At 46.4% G+C, this 16,565-nt stretch overlaps 1 protein-coding gene across 2 annotated transcripts in view; it reads left to right on the forward strand.

Moving 5' to 3' along the window:
* The window catches only part of PDZD4 (PDZ domain containing 4), a 271,045-nt gene that overhangs the window by 234,883 nt on the left and 19,597 nt on the right, over window positions 1–16,565 (forward strand). For both annotated transcript variants that reach the window (XM_063936293.1, XM_063936294.1), the window contains exons 2-3: window positions 11,619–11,878; window positions 14,705–14,795. In XM_063936293.1, coding sequence (XP_063792363.1) covers window positions 11,619–11,878; window positions 14,705–14,795 — 351 coding nt within the window. The remainder of the gene's footprint in view (window positions 1–11,618; window positions 11,879–14,704; window positions 14,796–16,565) is intronic.

Genomic DNA, 16,565 nt, shown 5'->3' on the forward strand with positions numbered 1-16,565 from the left:
GGGGTGGGACCACCAGAGGTTTCCCCTGAAACCCTGTGGGCCAATCCAGTCCTACTAAGGGCTAGTATTAGGGTTTGTTTATATGGACATATTTGAAACAGAATTTTGTTCTGCTTTGGTCCGTGATCCACCGTGAAATGTATATACAGGTTGAGTATCCCATATCCAAATATTCTGAAATATGGAATATTCCGAAATACGGACTTTTTTGAGTGAGAGTGAGATAGTGAAACCTTTGTTTTCGGATGGCTCAATGTACATAAACTTTGTTTAATACACAAAGTTATTAAAAATATTGTATTAAATGACTTTCAGGCTGTGTGTATAAGGTGTATATGAAACCTAAATGAATTGTGTGAATGTAGATACACTTTGTTCAATGCACAAAGTTACAAAAAATATTGGCTAAAATTACCTTCCGGCTGTGTGTATAAGGTGTACATGAAACATAAATACATTCTGTGCTTATATTTAGGTCCCATCGCCATGATATCTCATTATGGTATGCAATTATTCCAAAATACGGAAAAATCCGATATCCAAAATACCTCTGGTCCCAAGCATTTTGGATAAGGGATACTCAACCTGTATATGAATATACCACGATAGTGATAACTGACGTACTGCTCTCTCTACCAATTAATGACATATCTAAAACTCTCCCTCATTCATCATGTAAGTTCAGAATCATATTAAAAGTTATCCTAATAACACTATGATGATCATTCCCACTGCATATTGCTGCTCCCTGCTGATCTTGATTAAATGAGGGTCTGCGTTATTAAACAAGATCATAGATATTTCTCTCACTTGCAGACATCCGTGCCTGAGCTTTGCTCTGTGTCCCCCGGCCGCAGGCCTCTGCTTAATGAAGCTTTGCAATAGCGGTGGAACGCTAATGATTTCAGCTCCTCCCACCACACTGACTTCCTCCCTGCTGCCATGGTACTAATGTTCTTCTCACAGCACCTTGAGATTGGAAGCTCTTTGGTAACATAATTAATTTTTCCTTCCTTCTGCAACATATACAGTTCCTGCTGAAACAATGTACACAAAGCAGCAACGGGAGAGCATCAATTATACAATATAGAGAGTCAAGGACATATACCAGTCAGTTCCATCCATCAATACACACGTACTGAGACATATAAGCATTACATTGCAGGAAAGCAGAAAGAGCATTTAAAGAAAATGCTGTATACTTATATAATACAGATGTGTAGAAGCTCAAATAGTTACAGGCATTTAAATGGGCCATGCAGAGATTGGGCAATGCAGAGTGGCAAAATGGACATCATTTACACCAATATAAAGATGTACAAAAAATCTTGTATTTTTGCCCCTTTGCTGGGTTGTACAGTTCAGCATCTTCGGAATATGGGTCTTTTATCAGCCGGTATATGTCACATACACTTACATACACTTACATCTGTAGCCAGATTTAGGGGGGACGCAGGGGATACTGTAACCCGGGCCTCCCCTCTGTCAGGGTGCTCCCCCCGACCGGAACACACTGACATCACTAGCTTTCCCTCTTGTGCAGCAGCAGAACCAGGGAGCCAGAATGCGAGCAGGACAGTGTGCAGTGCAAGCAGAGACACAGGAGTATCAGGTTTCATGAGCTGCCGACAGAGCTTCCCAAGCACAGGAGAGCTAGGTGGGAGGAGAGAGTTGTAAGTGACCCATTGATCCAGGCATCTTCTCCTCCCTGCCTGGGTGTCTCTGTCCTGTGTAAACTGTTATCTAATGAGAGCATTCGGGTCCAGATAGAGAGACACACAGAGAGTCCTCTTGAATCCTGTCCCAGTGTGTAAGTAGTACAGAGGCTGCTGCTTTCCTTGCATGTGACAAGATAAATCATAGGTGTATTTTAAGGTTGTTTAAGTCAGTGGTGCAAGTAGAAAAAATGTCTTAGTGGTACTGTGTGCGTGCACACATATGCCCCCAGTGCCAGGTACACATATGGCCCCATAGTGCCAGATACATATATGCCTGCACAGTGCCCAATATGCTCCTACAGTGCCAGATATGCCCCCACAGTTCCAGATATGCTCCTACAGTGCCAGATCCAAATATGCCCCCACAGTGCCAGATACACATATGCCCCACAGTGCCAGATACACATATGCCCCACAGTGCCAGATACACATATGCCTCACAGTGCCAGATACACATATGCCCCACAGTGCCAGATACACATATGCCCACAGTGCCAGATGCACATATGGCCCACAGTGCCAGATATACAGATGCCTCCACAGTGCCAGATACACATATGCCCCACAGTGCCAGATACATATATGCCCCCAGTGCCAGATACACATATGCCCCTATAGTGCCAGATACACATATGCCCCAGTGCCAGAAACACATATGCCCCCAGTGCCAAATACACATATGCCCCTACAGTGCCAGATACACATATCCCCCACAGTGCCAGATATACATATGTCCCACAGTGCCAGTTATACATATGCCCCACAGTGCCAGATATACATACGCCTCACAGTGCCAGATACACATATGCCCCACAGTGCCAGTTATACATATATATTCCACAGTGCCAGTTATACATATGCCCCACAGTGCCAGTTAGACATATGTCCCACAGTGCCAGATATACATATGCCCCTAGCGCCAGATATACATATGCCCCACAGTGCCAGATAAACATATGCTCCAAGGTGCCAGATATACATATGCCCCACAGTGCCACATATACATATGTCCCGCAGTGTCAGATATTCACCACAGTGCCAGATATACATATGTCCCACAGTGTCAGATATCCCCACAGTGCCAGATATACATATGCCCCAGTGCCAGATATACATGACCCAGAGTGCCAGATACTGTATGCCCCACAGTGTCAGATTTTCCCCACAGTGCCAGATATACATATGTCCCACAGTGTCAGATATTCCCCACAGTGCCAGATATACATATGCCCCACAGTGCCAGATATACATATGCCCCCAGTGCCAGATATACAAAGGACCAACAGTGCAAGATATGTCCCACAGTGTCAGATATTCCCCACAGTGCCAGATATACATATGTCCCACAGTGTCAGATATTCCCCACAGTGCCAGTTATACATATGTCCCACAGTGCCAGATATTCCCCACAGTGCCAGATATACATATGCTCACATTGCCAGTTATACATATGCCCCACAGTGGCAGATATGCCTCAAAGTACCAGAAATCAGTCAATATTCCAAACCTCTCCCCGCTGCTGCTGTGTCAGCTAAGTAGAGGAGAGCGCAGCGCGGTCCCTCAGTGCTGCTCAGTCATGCTCTTGTCTCCGACGGCGGCGTGATCTTCTTAAATGAGGCGCCGCACCGACAGCCAATCAGGAGCCGCAGCCCTGATTGGCTAACGAACCGGTGCCTCAATGAGAAGATACATGCCGCCGCTGCCAGAGACCACAGTCTGACTGAACACTGAGGGACCGCGCTCTCCTCTCCTTCCCTTACACAGTTGCGGGTTGCAAGCATGGCGGTCGGCCCGGCGGTACTGCGTACCGGCTGGAAATTTCTTACCAGTGCGCAGTACCACTCCGTACCGCCATACTTGCAGCACTGGTTTAAGTTGTTTTTGTTCCACTACATGAAAACTTTATAAAATAGTTGTCTCTCAATAAGGTGGAGCTATAAACAGTAGCCAGGCATTATTAAACTATTAGTTTCAATTTAATATATACCATTGGTGGCATGTGGCATGCACAATCTAATATATACCCCCCTTTCCCTCCTGTCTTAATTGCCCTGGGCCCCCCAAGGCTTAATCTGGCCCTTCTTACATCTATGCTTACAGTATAACCATTTGTTTTACGTGGAAAATATAATTTTACTGTGATAGATAGATAGATAGATAGATAGATAGATAGATAGATAGATAGATAGATAGATAGAAATTACAATATACACATAAAGGCATAACATGGAATCATCTTGTCAGTGGGTATGCATTCATAATACCGTATATTAAATATCCTAATTTTTGGTGCATGTTATATGCATGTTTAACCATCTTAGGCGGTCATTCCGAGTTGATTTTTCGCTAGCTACTTTTAGCAGCCATGCAAACGCACAGTCGCCGCCCACGGGGCAGTGTATTTTCCCTTTGCAAGTGTGGGAACGCCTTTGCAGCGGAGCTCTGCAAAACGTTTAGTGCAGCTTCTGAGTAGGTCTGGACTTACTCAGCCCTTGCGATCACTTCAGTCTTTTTGGTCCCAGAATTGATGTCAGACACCCGCCCTGCAAACGCCTGGACACGCCTGCGTTTTCCCAAACACTCCCAGAAAACGGTCAGTTGACACCCACAAATGCCTTCTTCCTGTCAATCTCCTTGCGATCGGCCATGCGAACGGATTATTCGTTAAATCCATCGCCCAGCAACGATCCGCTTTGTACCCATACGACGTTCCTGCGCATTGCGGTGCATATGCATGCGCAGTTTAGCCGTTTTTTACCTGATCGCTGCGCTGCAAAAAACGGCAGCTAGCGATCAACTCAGAATGACCCCCTTAGTTTTGTTCTTTTTGCTTGGTTGCATAGTGGTTCGCACTGCAATCTCACAACACTATCTGTGTTGAGTTTGTATGCTCTCCGACTGTTTGCATAGTTCTTCTCCCAAACTCCAAAGGCGAATTAAAAATCAAGTCTAGTGTGTGTTTCCATGTGGTAGGGAATATACTGTAGACTATAAGCTCCACTGAGACTAGAGACAAATATTCTCTGTAAAACCCTACGTAACATATAAGTGCTACTGTATATATATATAAAAAAAAACAACAGATAAATAATAAATCAGTGAAGATGCTTATTGCGAATGCATAAAAGTATATAATTATCAAATTTAGTAAACGTGACATCATGATGGGCACTTGTGCTGTGAAGGGTCACCCAGACAGTATCGGGCATACTTAGGGGGTCATTCCGAGTTGATCGCTCGCTAGCTATTTTTTGCAGCGCTGCGATCAGATAGTCGCCGCCTATAGGGGAGTGTATTTTTGCTTTGCAAGTGTGCAAACGCATGTGCAGCCGAGCGGTACAAAAACGTTTTGTGCAGTTTCTGAGTTGCCCAGAACTTACTCAGCCGCTGCGATCACTTCAGCCTGTCTGGTCCCGGAATTGACGTCAGACACCCGCCCTGCAAACACGCCTGCCTTTTTTCAAACATCCCCAGAAAACAGTCAGTTGTTGACACCCAGAAACGCCCTCTTCCTGTCAATCTCCTTGCGATTGGCTGTGCGTATTGATTCTTCGTTAAATCCATCGCTCAGCAACGTTCCGCTTTGCACCCGTACAACGCGCCTGCGCATTGCGGTGCATACGCATGCGCAGTAGTGACCTGATCGCTGCGCTGCGAAAAACGGCAGCGTGCCATCAGGTCGGAATGACCCCCTTAGCGCACTGGCTCGGCAGCAAATTGCTCTGCAGTCTATATAATAATGTTGCCGGCTAGGTCTTGTTAGTCTATGAATGGCGGGGAGAAAAACATATTTTTACAGCAAATCTTATAGGCTCCTGGTATGCTGAAAGATATCGCACCAAATGGCCCTGCACTATATAGACCTGCTTTGCTCTGTATTTGACCGCACTGCGCACCATCATTCAAACACCTGCGCAATTACAACCAGACTACAAAGTCATGTGCAAAACCTTGACCTAGGAAAATCCCGGCAGCTTCCAGACAAGCCGACATAGCATACAAAGGAAGAGCAGTCTTCCATACAATTGCTGTCTAGGACCTTTTATTCCATTGTAATCTCACTTCTTCTTTGATGCACTGCTTCCTCTCTGCCAGTGTCCTTGCTGTCTTGCTTTCAGTCTTATTGTCTTTCTTCCCCGCTCTCTTGCGCGCTCATTACCTCTCCCTGTCACTGTTTCTCTTTCTAGTGTCCTGGAGCTGTCACTTTTACACGTTTTCCGTCTCATAATTACACAAGCAGAATGCCCCCATCATCCCCACGTCTGCCACAAACCTTGTCCCCTATCCCCAGTGCCCCATCCCCCCACATACAAAAAAAAAAAAAATACATTCTCTCTGTTGCCTCCCAACTGTGTTTCATTCCTTCAGAAAAGGCCCAGTTTCCATGACAACGGCTACTGTGTATCAATAAGACACAGTAAGCAAGAGTACCATTGATCGGCCTCTGATAGAGTCACAGGCTAATGTCAGAATGCTGTGTGGTGTACCGGATTGGGGGGGCACATCTGCAGCGTAGACAGATGAAGGGGTGAAGGGAGGATAGGAACATTTTAACGGAATATGAGGCAGATTGTGGTTTAGGAACCTGGATCACGGGCCCGACACAAACACAAATTAGGACCGTGGTTTCCTGCAATGTAGGATTTTTTTTTTTCAATAAAGTATATTCATTGTAGTGGAAAATTGGGTCATTAGAGATCAAGGGGCAGATGTACTAATCCGTGTAGAGTGATAAAGTAGAAAGAGATAACGTATCAGCCAATCAGTTTCTGTAATTTTTCAAACACAGCCTGAAACATGGCAGTTAGGAGCTGATTGGCTGGTATTTATCTCTCTCCACTTTACCACTCTCCAAGGCTTAAGGGGGTCCATTCATGAAGCAGTGAAAAGTGTGGAGAAGTCAGCCAGTGGAGAAGTTGCCCATGGCAACCAATCAGCATTGAAGTAACATTTATAATTTGCATACTATACAATTGTACGGAGCAGCTGATTGGTTGCCATGGGCAACTTCTCCACAGGCTCACTTCTCCACTCTGTTCACTGCTTCATGAATAGACCCCTTAGTACATCTCACCCTACTCTTAAAAATATTGCTTATCAGAAACCGTGTTTTTCGTTTGTTTGCTCTATCCATAGATCTCATACAACCTACTAAGCGCCCTTCATTTAACCTGGAGATAGATAATATAGAAGCCTAGATACACACACAGCAGACTTGCTTGGAGAATCTGCTGCCAGCTCCATTCTCCACTTTATACTGCATGTAGTGGCTACTGGTCAGGCTGTGGGAAGGGGGGTTTCCAGGTAACTGGACCCCCCCCCTCCCCCCCTTGCATCTGTCTATGCATTTAATATCAATCAGAACTGCATGTCATGCCATTAACTAGTACCAGAAAAGCCTATTTTTTAAGTTTTCAGTGTAGTGCTGTGCAATATATTGCTTGGATGGAAATAATGCACCTGGGATGGGAGTATTAAATGGTTGCACGGCAGATATTATGCTGTCCTACAAAACCGGACTTTGATGTGCATTTTACCCTTTTACACAATGGCACAAACCCACAGCAGACTTGGCAGGAAAATCTGCTGCCACTGGGTATGTGCCGCAACTCTATTCTTCCCTTTATAGTGCATGTAGTGGGTGCTGGCCAGGCTGTGTGGTAGGAGGGTTTCTGGGCAACTGGAACCCCCCTGTGTTTGCCTATGGGCCATGCAGGATCACCGGTGAAAAACCAAGGCTGTGTGTTTTGTACATCTACGAGCTTATTCTGCAAAGTGGCTGTAGTTCGGGCAGCCGCAGACCCCGGATTGACTACCTTGTACTAATGCGAGATTCCGTTCCACTCATGTAAGGATCCATGCACCTGCAAGTGGGAAGCCGTGCCACCCACTGGTTTTATGCCAACCTGCCACAATCATTGTTAATAGTATGGGCACCTACACGTCACTAGGATAGGTGTAAGAGATATGTCAGAAACAGGCCCCCCCCTAGGTTTGCGACAGAAAGGGTAATTCAGACCTAATCGTAACAGCAAATTTGTTAGCTAATGGGCAAAACCATGTGCACTGCAGGTGTGGCAGATAAAAACATGTGCAGAGAGAGTTAGATTTGGGTGGGGTGAGTTTAAACTGAAATCTAAATTGCAGTGTAAAAATAAAGCAGCCAGTATTTACCCTGCACAGAAACAAAATAACCCACCAAAATCTAACTATCTCTGCACATGTTACATCTGCCTCCCCTGCAGTGCACATGGTTTTGCCCAACTGCTAACCAATTTGCTGCTACGATCAGGTCTGAATTACCCCCAGAATCACACAGAGCTTTAGATACAGGGCCCTTGAGACTCCTACATGTCAGAAAAGCTCTGTGCGATCTCATTGTCTCTGCCCAAGTGCGTTTGGTGAATGAGGCCCAACGTGTTACATTCCCCCAGTGCTGAGTAATGACAGATATGCAGCGGGATTACAGGTTACCTTTATTAAGAAACAAACAAGTGAAAAGCAACAAATTACATGTGAAGCAGTCTTTATTGCAGCATTTGGGCTCACATACTGTAGTACATAGATCAGTGGTTCTCAAACTCGGTCCTCAGGACCCCACACGGTTCACGTTTTCCATTTCACCCAGCAGGTGCACTGTGTATCACCAAATGTCACATTTTAAAAATCTACAGGTAACCTGCAAAACATGAACTGTGTGGGGTCCTGAGGACCGAGCTTGAGAACCTGTGACATAGATCATTATCGTACTTTTCCATGGTTATGAATAAACAGTGGCGTTGGCCATTAGTGGACACAGTAATTTGACAGTCTGCCTAACGGCTTGTTCAATAAATGGATAGTGATGTCTTTAGTCAGCTTAACTAGCCAGACACGATTTAACCTGCTGCATGTGCTATGTGATTGCCTTGGTTGGTTCTCTTATGTCATGATGTGGACTGGTGATCCTCCGGTAAGGTAATATACCGCCCCCTGGTGGAAGTAAGGACTAATTGTGAGGTCCTTGAACTATATCATGTACAATGCTGATCTAGTGCGTGAGCTCTCACAGGGGGTAATTCCAAGTTGGTCGCAGCAGGAAATTTTTTAGCAGTTGGGCAAAACCGTGTGCACTGCAGGGAAGGCAGATATAACATGTGCAGAGAGAGAGAGAGATTTGGGTGGGGTGAGTTCAATCTGCAATCTAAATTGAAGTGTAAAAATAAAGCAGCCAGTATTTACCCTGCACAGAAACAAAATAACCCACCCAAATCTAACTCTCTCTGCAAATGTTATATCTGCCCCCCATGCAGTGCACATGGTTTTGCCCAACTGCTAAAAAATTTCCTGCTGCGATCAACTTGGAATTACCCCCACAGTTCTGCAAAGACCTAAGCATTATGTATGTGCATGTTATAATACTCATAGGGGGTAATTCATACCCCTTTCACATCGCACAAATAACCCGGTACCGACACGGCATATTGCCGTGTCGAACCGGGTCAGTGTGCGATGTGGAAGCACACTGGCCGATTTAGCGGGTCGCCTGACCCGGTAAATCAACCCGGTAAAAAAGAAGGGTTTTACCCGGGTTGATTACCGGGTCAGGTGCGGTGTGAATGGGAGCCGTGTCCCATTCACAAGATAGGGAGAGGCGGCGCTGGAGATGAGCTCATCTCCCGACACCGCCTCCACCCCCGCCCCTGCTGCGCGCTCCGTTGTTATGGCAACCGACCCGGTATATTGCCGGGTCGGAAAGCCAGCAGCAGAGTGCAAATGCCGGATCCCACCCGGTAAGTACACGTTTGTCTTACCGGGTAGGATCCGGCATTTGCAGTCTGAATGCAGCATCAGAGTTGATTGCAGCAACAAATTTGTTAGCTGCTGGGCAAAACCATGTACACTGAACTGGTGTGTGTGTGTGTGGGGGGGGGGGGGGGGGGGGAGGGGGGGCAGATGTAACGTGCAGAAAGAGTTAGATTTGGGTGGGTTATTTTGTTTCTGTGCAGGGTAAATACTGGCTGCCTTTACTTTTACACTGCAAAGTCGATTTCAGTTTGAACACACCCCACCCAAATCTAACTCTCTCTGCACATGTTATATCTGCCCCCCCCCCCCCCTTCCTGCAGTGCAGATGGTTTTGCCCAACTGCTAACAAATTTGCTGCTATGATCAACTCTAAGGGGGTCATTCCGAGTTGTTCGCTCGCTAGCTGTTTTTAGCAGCCGTGCCAAACGCTATGCCGCCTCCCACTGGGAGTGTATTTTAGCTTAGCAGAAGTGCGAACAAAAGGATCGCAGAGCGGCTACAAAATAATTTTGTGCAGTTTTAGAGTAGCTCAAAACCTACTCAGCGCTTGCGATCACTTCAGGCTGTTCAGTTCCTGTTTTGACGTCACAAACACGCCCTGCGTTCGCCCAGCCACGCCTGCGTTTTTCCTGTCACGCCTGCGTTTTTCCGAACACTCCCTAAAAACGGTCAGTTGCCACCCAGAAACGCCCCCTTCCTGTCAATCACTCTGCGGCCAGCAGTGCGAATGAAAAGCTTTGCTAAACCTTGTGTGAAACTACATCGGCCGTTGTGAAAGCACGTCGCGCGTGTGCATTGCGCCGATACGCATGGGCAGAAGTGCCATTTTTTTTGCATCATCGCTGCGCAGCGAACATTTTCAGCTAGCGATCAACTCGGAATGACCCCCTAAATTACCCCCATAGCCTACTAACATACAGTGCAGTAATAATAACAACATTCTCTGTGCAAGATTTGCTCACAGATGCTTTATTCCTGGTACTGCTCAGATGCAATCCTCTTCTATACAGGGAGCTACAGATAGGATGGAGAGTATGTACAGTAGGTAACTCTAAAAACTGGTGTGAGAGAGGCTTACACTGACTTCAGTGCAAGGGGAGGAACTGGATATTAATTAATGAAATCTAAAACAGGGTGGAGATGAACAAGCGCCTAATATAATGTCATGTTTTAGTACACTTTATTATAACCTACAGCTCAGAGGAGAGGACATACGTTAGGTGTTATCAGAGAGGAATGTACATACTGTATATCAGAAAGGGAAGAACAGTAAAGGTGCTCAAAACTATTCAAAAAGGCAGTGTATTAAAACACACCTGTTATTGTGGGTTCCAGATGATAGGGCAACGGTCAACCCCGTATGGTTGATCAACAGGTACAACAGGTCGACAGGTTCAAATGGTTGACGTAATAGTTTTTTTTGTTGTCTTCATTTAAAAAAAAACAAAAAAACATTTTCATCATTTCATCAATTACCATCCACATGGAGGGTTGGGTATGGAATACCGGCGGCCGAGATCCCGACGGTCAGAATACCAACGCCGGGATCCCTGCCGCCAGAATGCCGGCAGCAGGGCAAGCGGTAGAAATCCCTTTGCGAGCTCCCTGCGCTCACCTCAGGTTCTATTCCCACTCTATGGGTGTCGTGGACACCCACGAGCGGGAATGGCCCTGGCGCAGCTGTCGGCATGCTCGACGGTCGGAATCCCCACTTGAACTACTATTGCCAATTGTAGTGAAAGGTTTTCACTAATTGGCTTACACGTGGTTAAACATACAAAATGACATAAAAGAAAGCGTGTTGACATTTTTTGCGTCAATCGTGCCAATGTTGACCTTTTGCATGCGCCGGCCTTTTGCTTGTGCCGACCTTTTGTGGTGTCTACCTTTTTTCATGTTGACCTGTCGACTCTGTCGATCTTATGACCCAGTAGACCTGCTGCATTTCGCCATATGGGGTCGGCCCGTTGACTGACGACCAATGATCCACACCGTGTTATTGTTACCAGGGAGAGGAAAATATAGTTCCAAAATTGTATTTACTGTGTCACCTTCCCTGAGACCACGGAGAACTACTGTAACATAAACTGTATATTTTCTGCTGCTCCGCAGGTGAACGGAAAGGACCTTTCTCGACTCTCCCAGGAGCAGACATTTGAGACGTTACGCACCACTAAAGACCCTCTCTTGATCCAAGTGCTGAGACGGAGCCCCCGCATGAAAGGAGCGTTGACAGCTTCCTCCCATGACCTGCAGTTTGTGAACAGTGGAACACAGACAGATATCACCTTTGAGCACATCATGACATTGGGCAAACCGAGACCCCCCAGCCCTGCCATAGTTGTCTTAGAACCGTATGTACTATCAGAGCTGTGAGTAAAGACTCTACTACTAATGAGTGAAAGTCACACGTTGTGCCTGTGTACAGTAGGTGATATTATATTACACACTGTGAGGTAAATTTACTAAGATGGGAGTTCTATTTAAGATGGCATGTTCCCATAGCAACCAGATTCTACTTCTCATTTATCTAGCACCTTCTAGAAGGTAATACCTGGAATCTGATTGGTTGCTATGGGCAACATCCCATCTTAAATAGAACTCCCATCTTAGTAAATTTACCCCTATGGGGTATATTCATTTAAGGTCGGATCCATTCCGACATGCATTTGTCGGAATGAATCCGACAAGGGCTATTCAATGCCCATCTCTATTCGACTTTAAAAAAGTCAAATTGAGATGAGGGACTGGAGAGAGGGGAGAGCCGCGGGCAGACGGGGGAGAGCCGCGGGCAGATGGGGGACAGCAGCGCTGCAGGAGGATGTGGCACAGCCGCTAGACCTCACGGCACCGTCCATCCAGCTCCAGCAAGCGGGACCTCACTTGCTGGAGCCGGGTGGACTCTGGCGTGAGCGGCGGCTGTGCCACATCCTCCTGCAGCGCTGTGCTGTAGCGCTGCTGTCCCCCGTCTGCCCGCGGCTCTCCCCCCTCTCCTCCTCTCCGGTCCCTCATCTCAGTTTGACTTTTTTTAAGTCGAACTGAGATGGTTGGAAACGGGGCCAAATCCTGTTGAATTTGGCCCCGTTTCCCTCAGAAGCACGTGAATCGGCAGTTATACTGCCAATTCACGTACTATTCCACAAGTCGAATTCCCTGACTTGTCAAATAAAAATGCTGGGGACTGAAAAAGTTGAAAACTGCCGTCTTTTCGACAAGATGGCAGTTTCGACCTTAATTATATATACCCCTATATGTTTACTTTGCAACACCTTTATTTCAGGAGAGACTGTAGTTCCTATGGAGGCTGGATTAATGTCTAGGCCAGGAGTATTCCTGGGGCCCCATAGGAAGGAATGACTTTCCGTTTATTTTATTAACTCATTTGTGTACATTTTCATTTTCTCCTAATCGGCATTTACAAACCAAGTAGTAAATATATAGATTTTGTTGGGCAAACGGTCATGGGGTACATGATTGATCATTTTGGGAATAACCTACAATGTCTCAGGGCACAGTGTATTGTGGTCCAAGATGATGAAATTTGGCTGGGGAGCAGACGTATTTTGTTAGGGTAATAGGAGGAGTTGGCAAATCACGTGCGTTGCTTATTAAGGGGGAGATGTATCAAACCTTGGAGAGAGAAAAAGTATTAACCAATCAGAGTCATAACTGTCATTTTTCAAACATTGGGGCAGATGTATTAACCTGGAGAAGGCCTAAGGAAGTGATAAACCAGTGATAAATGCAAGGTGATAAACACACCAGCCAATCAGCTCCCATATGTAAATTAACAGTTAGGAGCTGATTGGCTGGTGCATTATCACCTTGCACTTAACACTGCTTTATCACTTCCTTATGCCTTCTACAGGTTAATACATCTACCCCACAGCTTGTAAAGTGACAGAAGCTGATTGGCTGGTACTTTATTTCTCTACTTTACCTGTCTCCGATGTGGGGGAGATGCACAGAGCTTTGGAGAGTGATAAAGTTGAGAGAGACAAAGTGCCAGCCAATCAGCTCCTGCCATATTCCAGGCTGAGTTTGAAAAATGACAGGAGCTGATTGGTTGGTAGTTTATCACTCTCCACTTTATTACTTTCCAAGGTTTAATACATATCCGGCTAGTGGATTACACATATGAGTGCACCCAGTGTTTCACTGAAGATCAGGAACATGATTTCATTCTACTGGATCGAGTTATATAAATACGATGAAGGGGAGCAGCGGGGGCATTTACAGGCCGGTTACCACGAGGGAAGGGGCTCAGCAATAAAGCTTCAAAACTTCAGTTCTCTTCATCTCAGGTTTTGGAGATCATTCCTCATCTCTACATCTATTAGGGTGGGCACCCAGGGAAATCTTAAGAGGGAAACTGTATGCCATGGGGTGGATTCTGTATGATATATATACCGATGGCAGCATCCTGACCATCAAAATCTCAACAGCCCCCCAGAAAGTACCCTAACCCTCCCCTGCCCCCTACCCTAACCCTCCCTTGTGGGTGCCTAACCCTAACCGTCCCAGGTGGTGCCTCATTTATGGCCGATGTAGAATACTTTTGCCATCAATGGGGGAGAACCAGATGGTTTCCCTCCATAGATGGAAAGGTATAACCAAATATATATATATATATATATTTATTTATTTTTATGTGGTGCCGGGACACGGAGCATAGTCCCGCCCCCTGACACATACAAAGCCCCAACCCCTGTATTCTGACTGGCCCATGGGCCAGTAATTGGAAAAACAGGGATGACCATCAATGGTTTTCCACTGCAAAGTTGGCAGCCATCCATGGTAACTATCAATGGCAACTACATCGATGGCCATCCCTACACAGCTTATCCTTATACAGTACAGTACATATAAAGGGATTCCCTTTACAGCTTCCAGTTGCATCATGGAGGGAAAGAACGCCTTGGTGCACTTACAACAATGTAATAAACAATTTCCAACACACAAAGGGGACACAATAAAGGATAATCCCGACGTGCCGCCACTCTCATGATGCAGTAACGTCATACTAAACGAGCAGCATTGGAGGAGAAATATGGAAAGTTTAATATTCAAAGTAGGTGGCCCCAAGGTGGAAGCAGGCTGGACTTTGATGTGACATTGTGTAGGATACTGTGAGAGCACTGTAGGGTCAGAGACCATAGAACTGGAACTTACATGGCTGCCTTTGTTCCCTTGTGCAGACCACCCATTGGGAATGAGTTCTATGAGCAAGCGGAGTATATGGATGGAGTGCAGCCTGAGGGAGAGCGTACGGATGAGCTGGAGTATGAGGTGAGTACCTGGTAACAATCATTTATTTCATTTACTAACCTGCTCTTGATAAGATCAATTACGGTATGGTCTGTTTGCCCTTAATTGCAGCCCGGATGGGCACGCTGCCCCATGATATTACATAAAGTCCAATGTATTCTGTACATGGCTATTTACTATTATCACTTCACGGTAGTCTCTCATCTCATGCTGCCTCATTCTCCCTGTTCCCTCTAAACCTTTTCCCTCGCTTTAAATGTGATCCTTCATATCCGCAGATTTGTTGGTGGCCATTCCCAATTAACTCTGAGATATTTCCGACTCAGAAATGTACTATTGCGTTCACCAGGGGCGTCTTGAGCGAGGAGAGGGCCCGAGTATAGACTCCGGGTAGGCCCCATTCTCTCCACGGCGTCGTAGGCTCCAACATTGTGCCAGAGCCTACTGCACATGTGCAGGTCTCCAAAAACATGGCGCCCACCATGTTCCGGAGACAAAATTCAAACTGCGCGTGCACGGGGACCATTTTTTAGGGGATTTTTTTGCGCAACAGATGTGGCTGTGGACTCCGGAGAGGTGAGTCCTAAAATATGGGAGCAATGTGTGGAGTATGGGCCCAACCTGGACCCAGGGGCTCGTGTGCACCGCAAACATTGCAACCATGATAGTAATGTCAATGGCGTGCACTTCTATTGTTGCGTGCTGCTGTAGTGTTCCTGTCACTGAGCAGAAGCATTGTAACGTTTATTCTTGGTTACCTCAGAGTGGGCAACACATAAGTCTGGGATTATAAAACACCAATCTGCAACCTTAGTAGTTTTCCATCCACTTTAACTTAAACAATAAGCGGCATATTTAAAAAAAAGTTTTGTGGACAATCCTCCGATAACGGAGATTTTTTAGATCATTTCTGCATTATTTAAGTATTAGGGCTATGTATTAAGAGGTTTTAGCGCAGCAGAAAGTGGTGAGGTCCCTCTATTATCCATCGTAAAAACAGTCCATGGGGACTGCAAAAATGCTAAATGCATTTTCGGATGTTGACCCCAATTTCTAAATGGCGTTGGCCTATAGGCTACAAAATCACATTTTCTGTTTGCTAGGAGGCATTCTCCAGATCATTCTCTTGTCACCAGGGCTTGCACAGTCTAGAGGCGTAAGCTATCACTTGCCTCCTGACTCTTACCAACACACTATCATTTTTTTTTAAATGGTCCCCGAGGAGGAGGATGGAGGTAGATCCCTCTGCTACGACAATGCTTCCATAGGGGCAAGACAGCTAATGTCATCTGAAGGTGGCGTTAGTCAATGGAACCAAGCTCAGAAAAGCATAACTAGTCAAAGCCTGGTAACCGCTGCCCCCACTGACAATATTGGGGCCTGCAGCCTGGGGCCTGCAGCCTAGTGCTAATTACTGCAAATTAGGGGGTCATTCCGAGTTGATCGTAGCTGTGCTAAATTTAGCACAGCTATGATCTTCTTCCCTGACATGCGGGGGGACGCCCAGCACAGGGCTAGCCGGCCCCGCATGTCAGTCCGGCCCCCCCCAGCGGCGATGCCTTTGCACTTCAAGAGTAGCTCCCAGCCAGCGCAGCTTTAGCGTGCTGGCCATGAGCTATTCATCACTCACCGGCCCGCAGCGGCTGCGCGTGACGTCACTACAGCCGCTGCGGCCCGCCCCCCGTTCGGTCCGGCCACGCCTGAGTTGGCCGGACCAAACCCACAAAACGGAGGCCAAACGCTGCCATTCCGCCCCCTCCCGCCCAGCGATCGCCTCTGCCTGTCAATCAG

This window comes from Pseudophryne corroboree, chromosome 8 (genome assembly GCF_028390025.1).
Source record: "Pseudophryne corroboree isolate aPseCor3 chromosome 8, aPseCor3.hap2, whole genome shotgun sequence".
NCBI lineage: Eukaryota > Metazoa > Chordata > Amphibia > Anura > Myobatrachidae > Pseudophryne > Pseudophryne corroboree.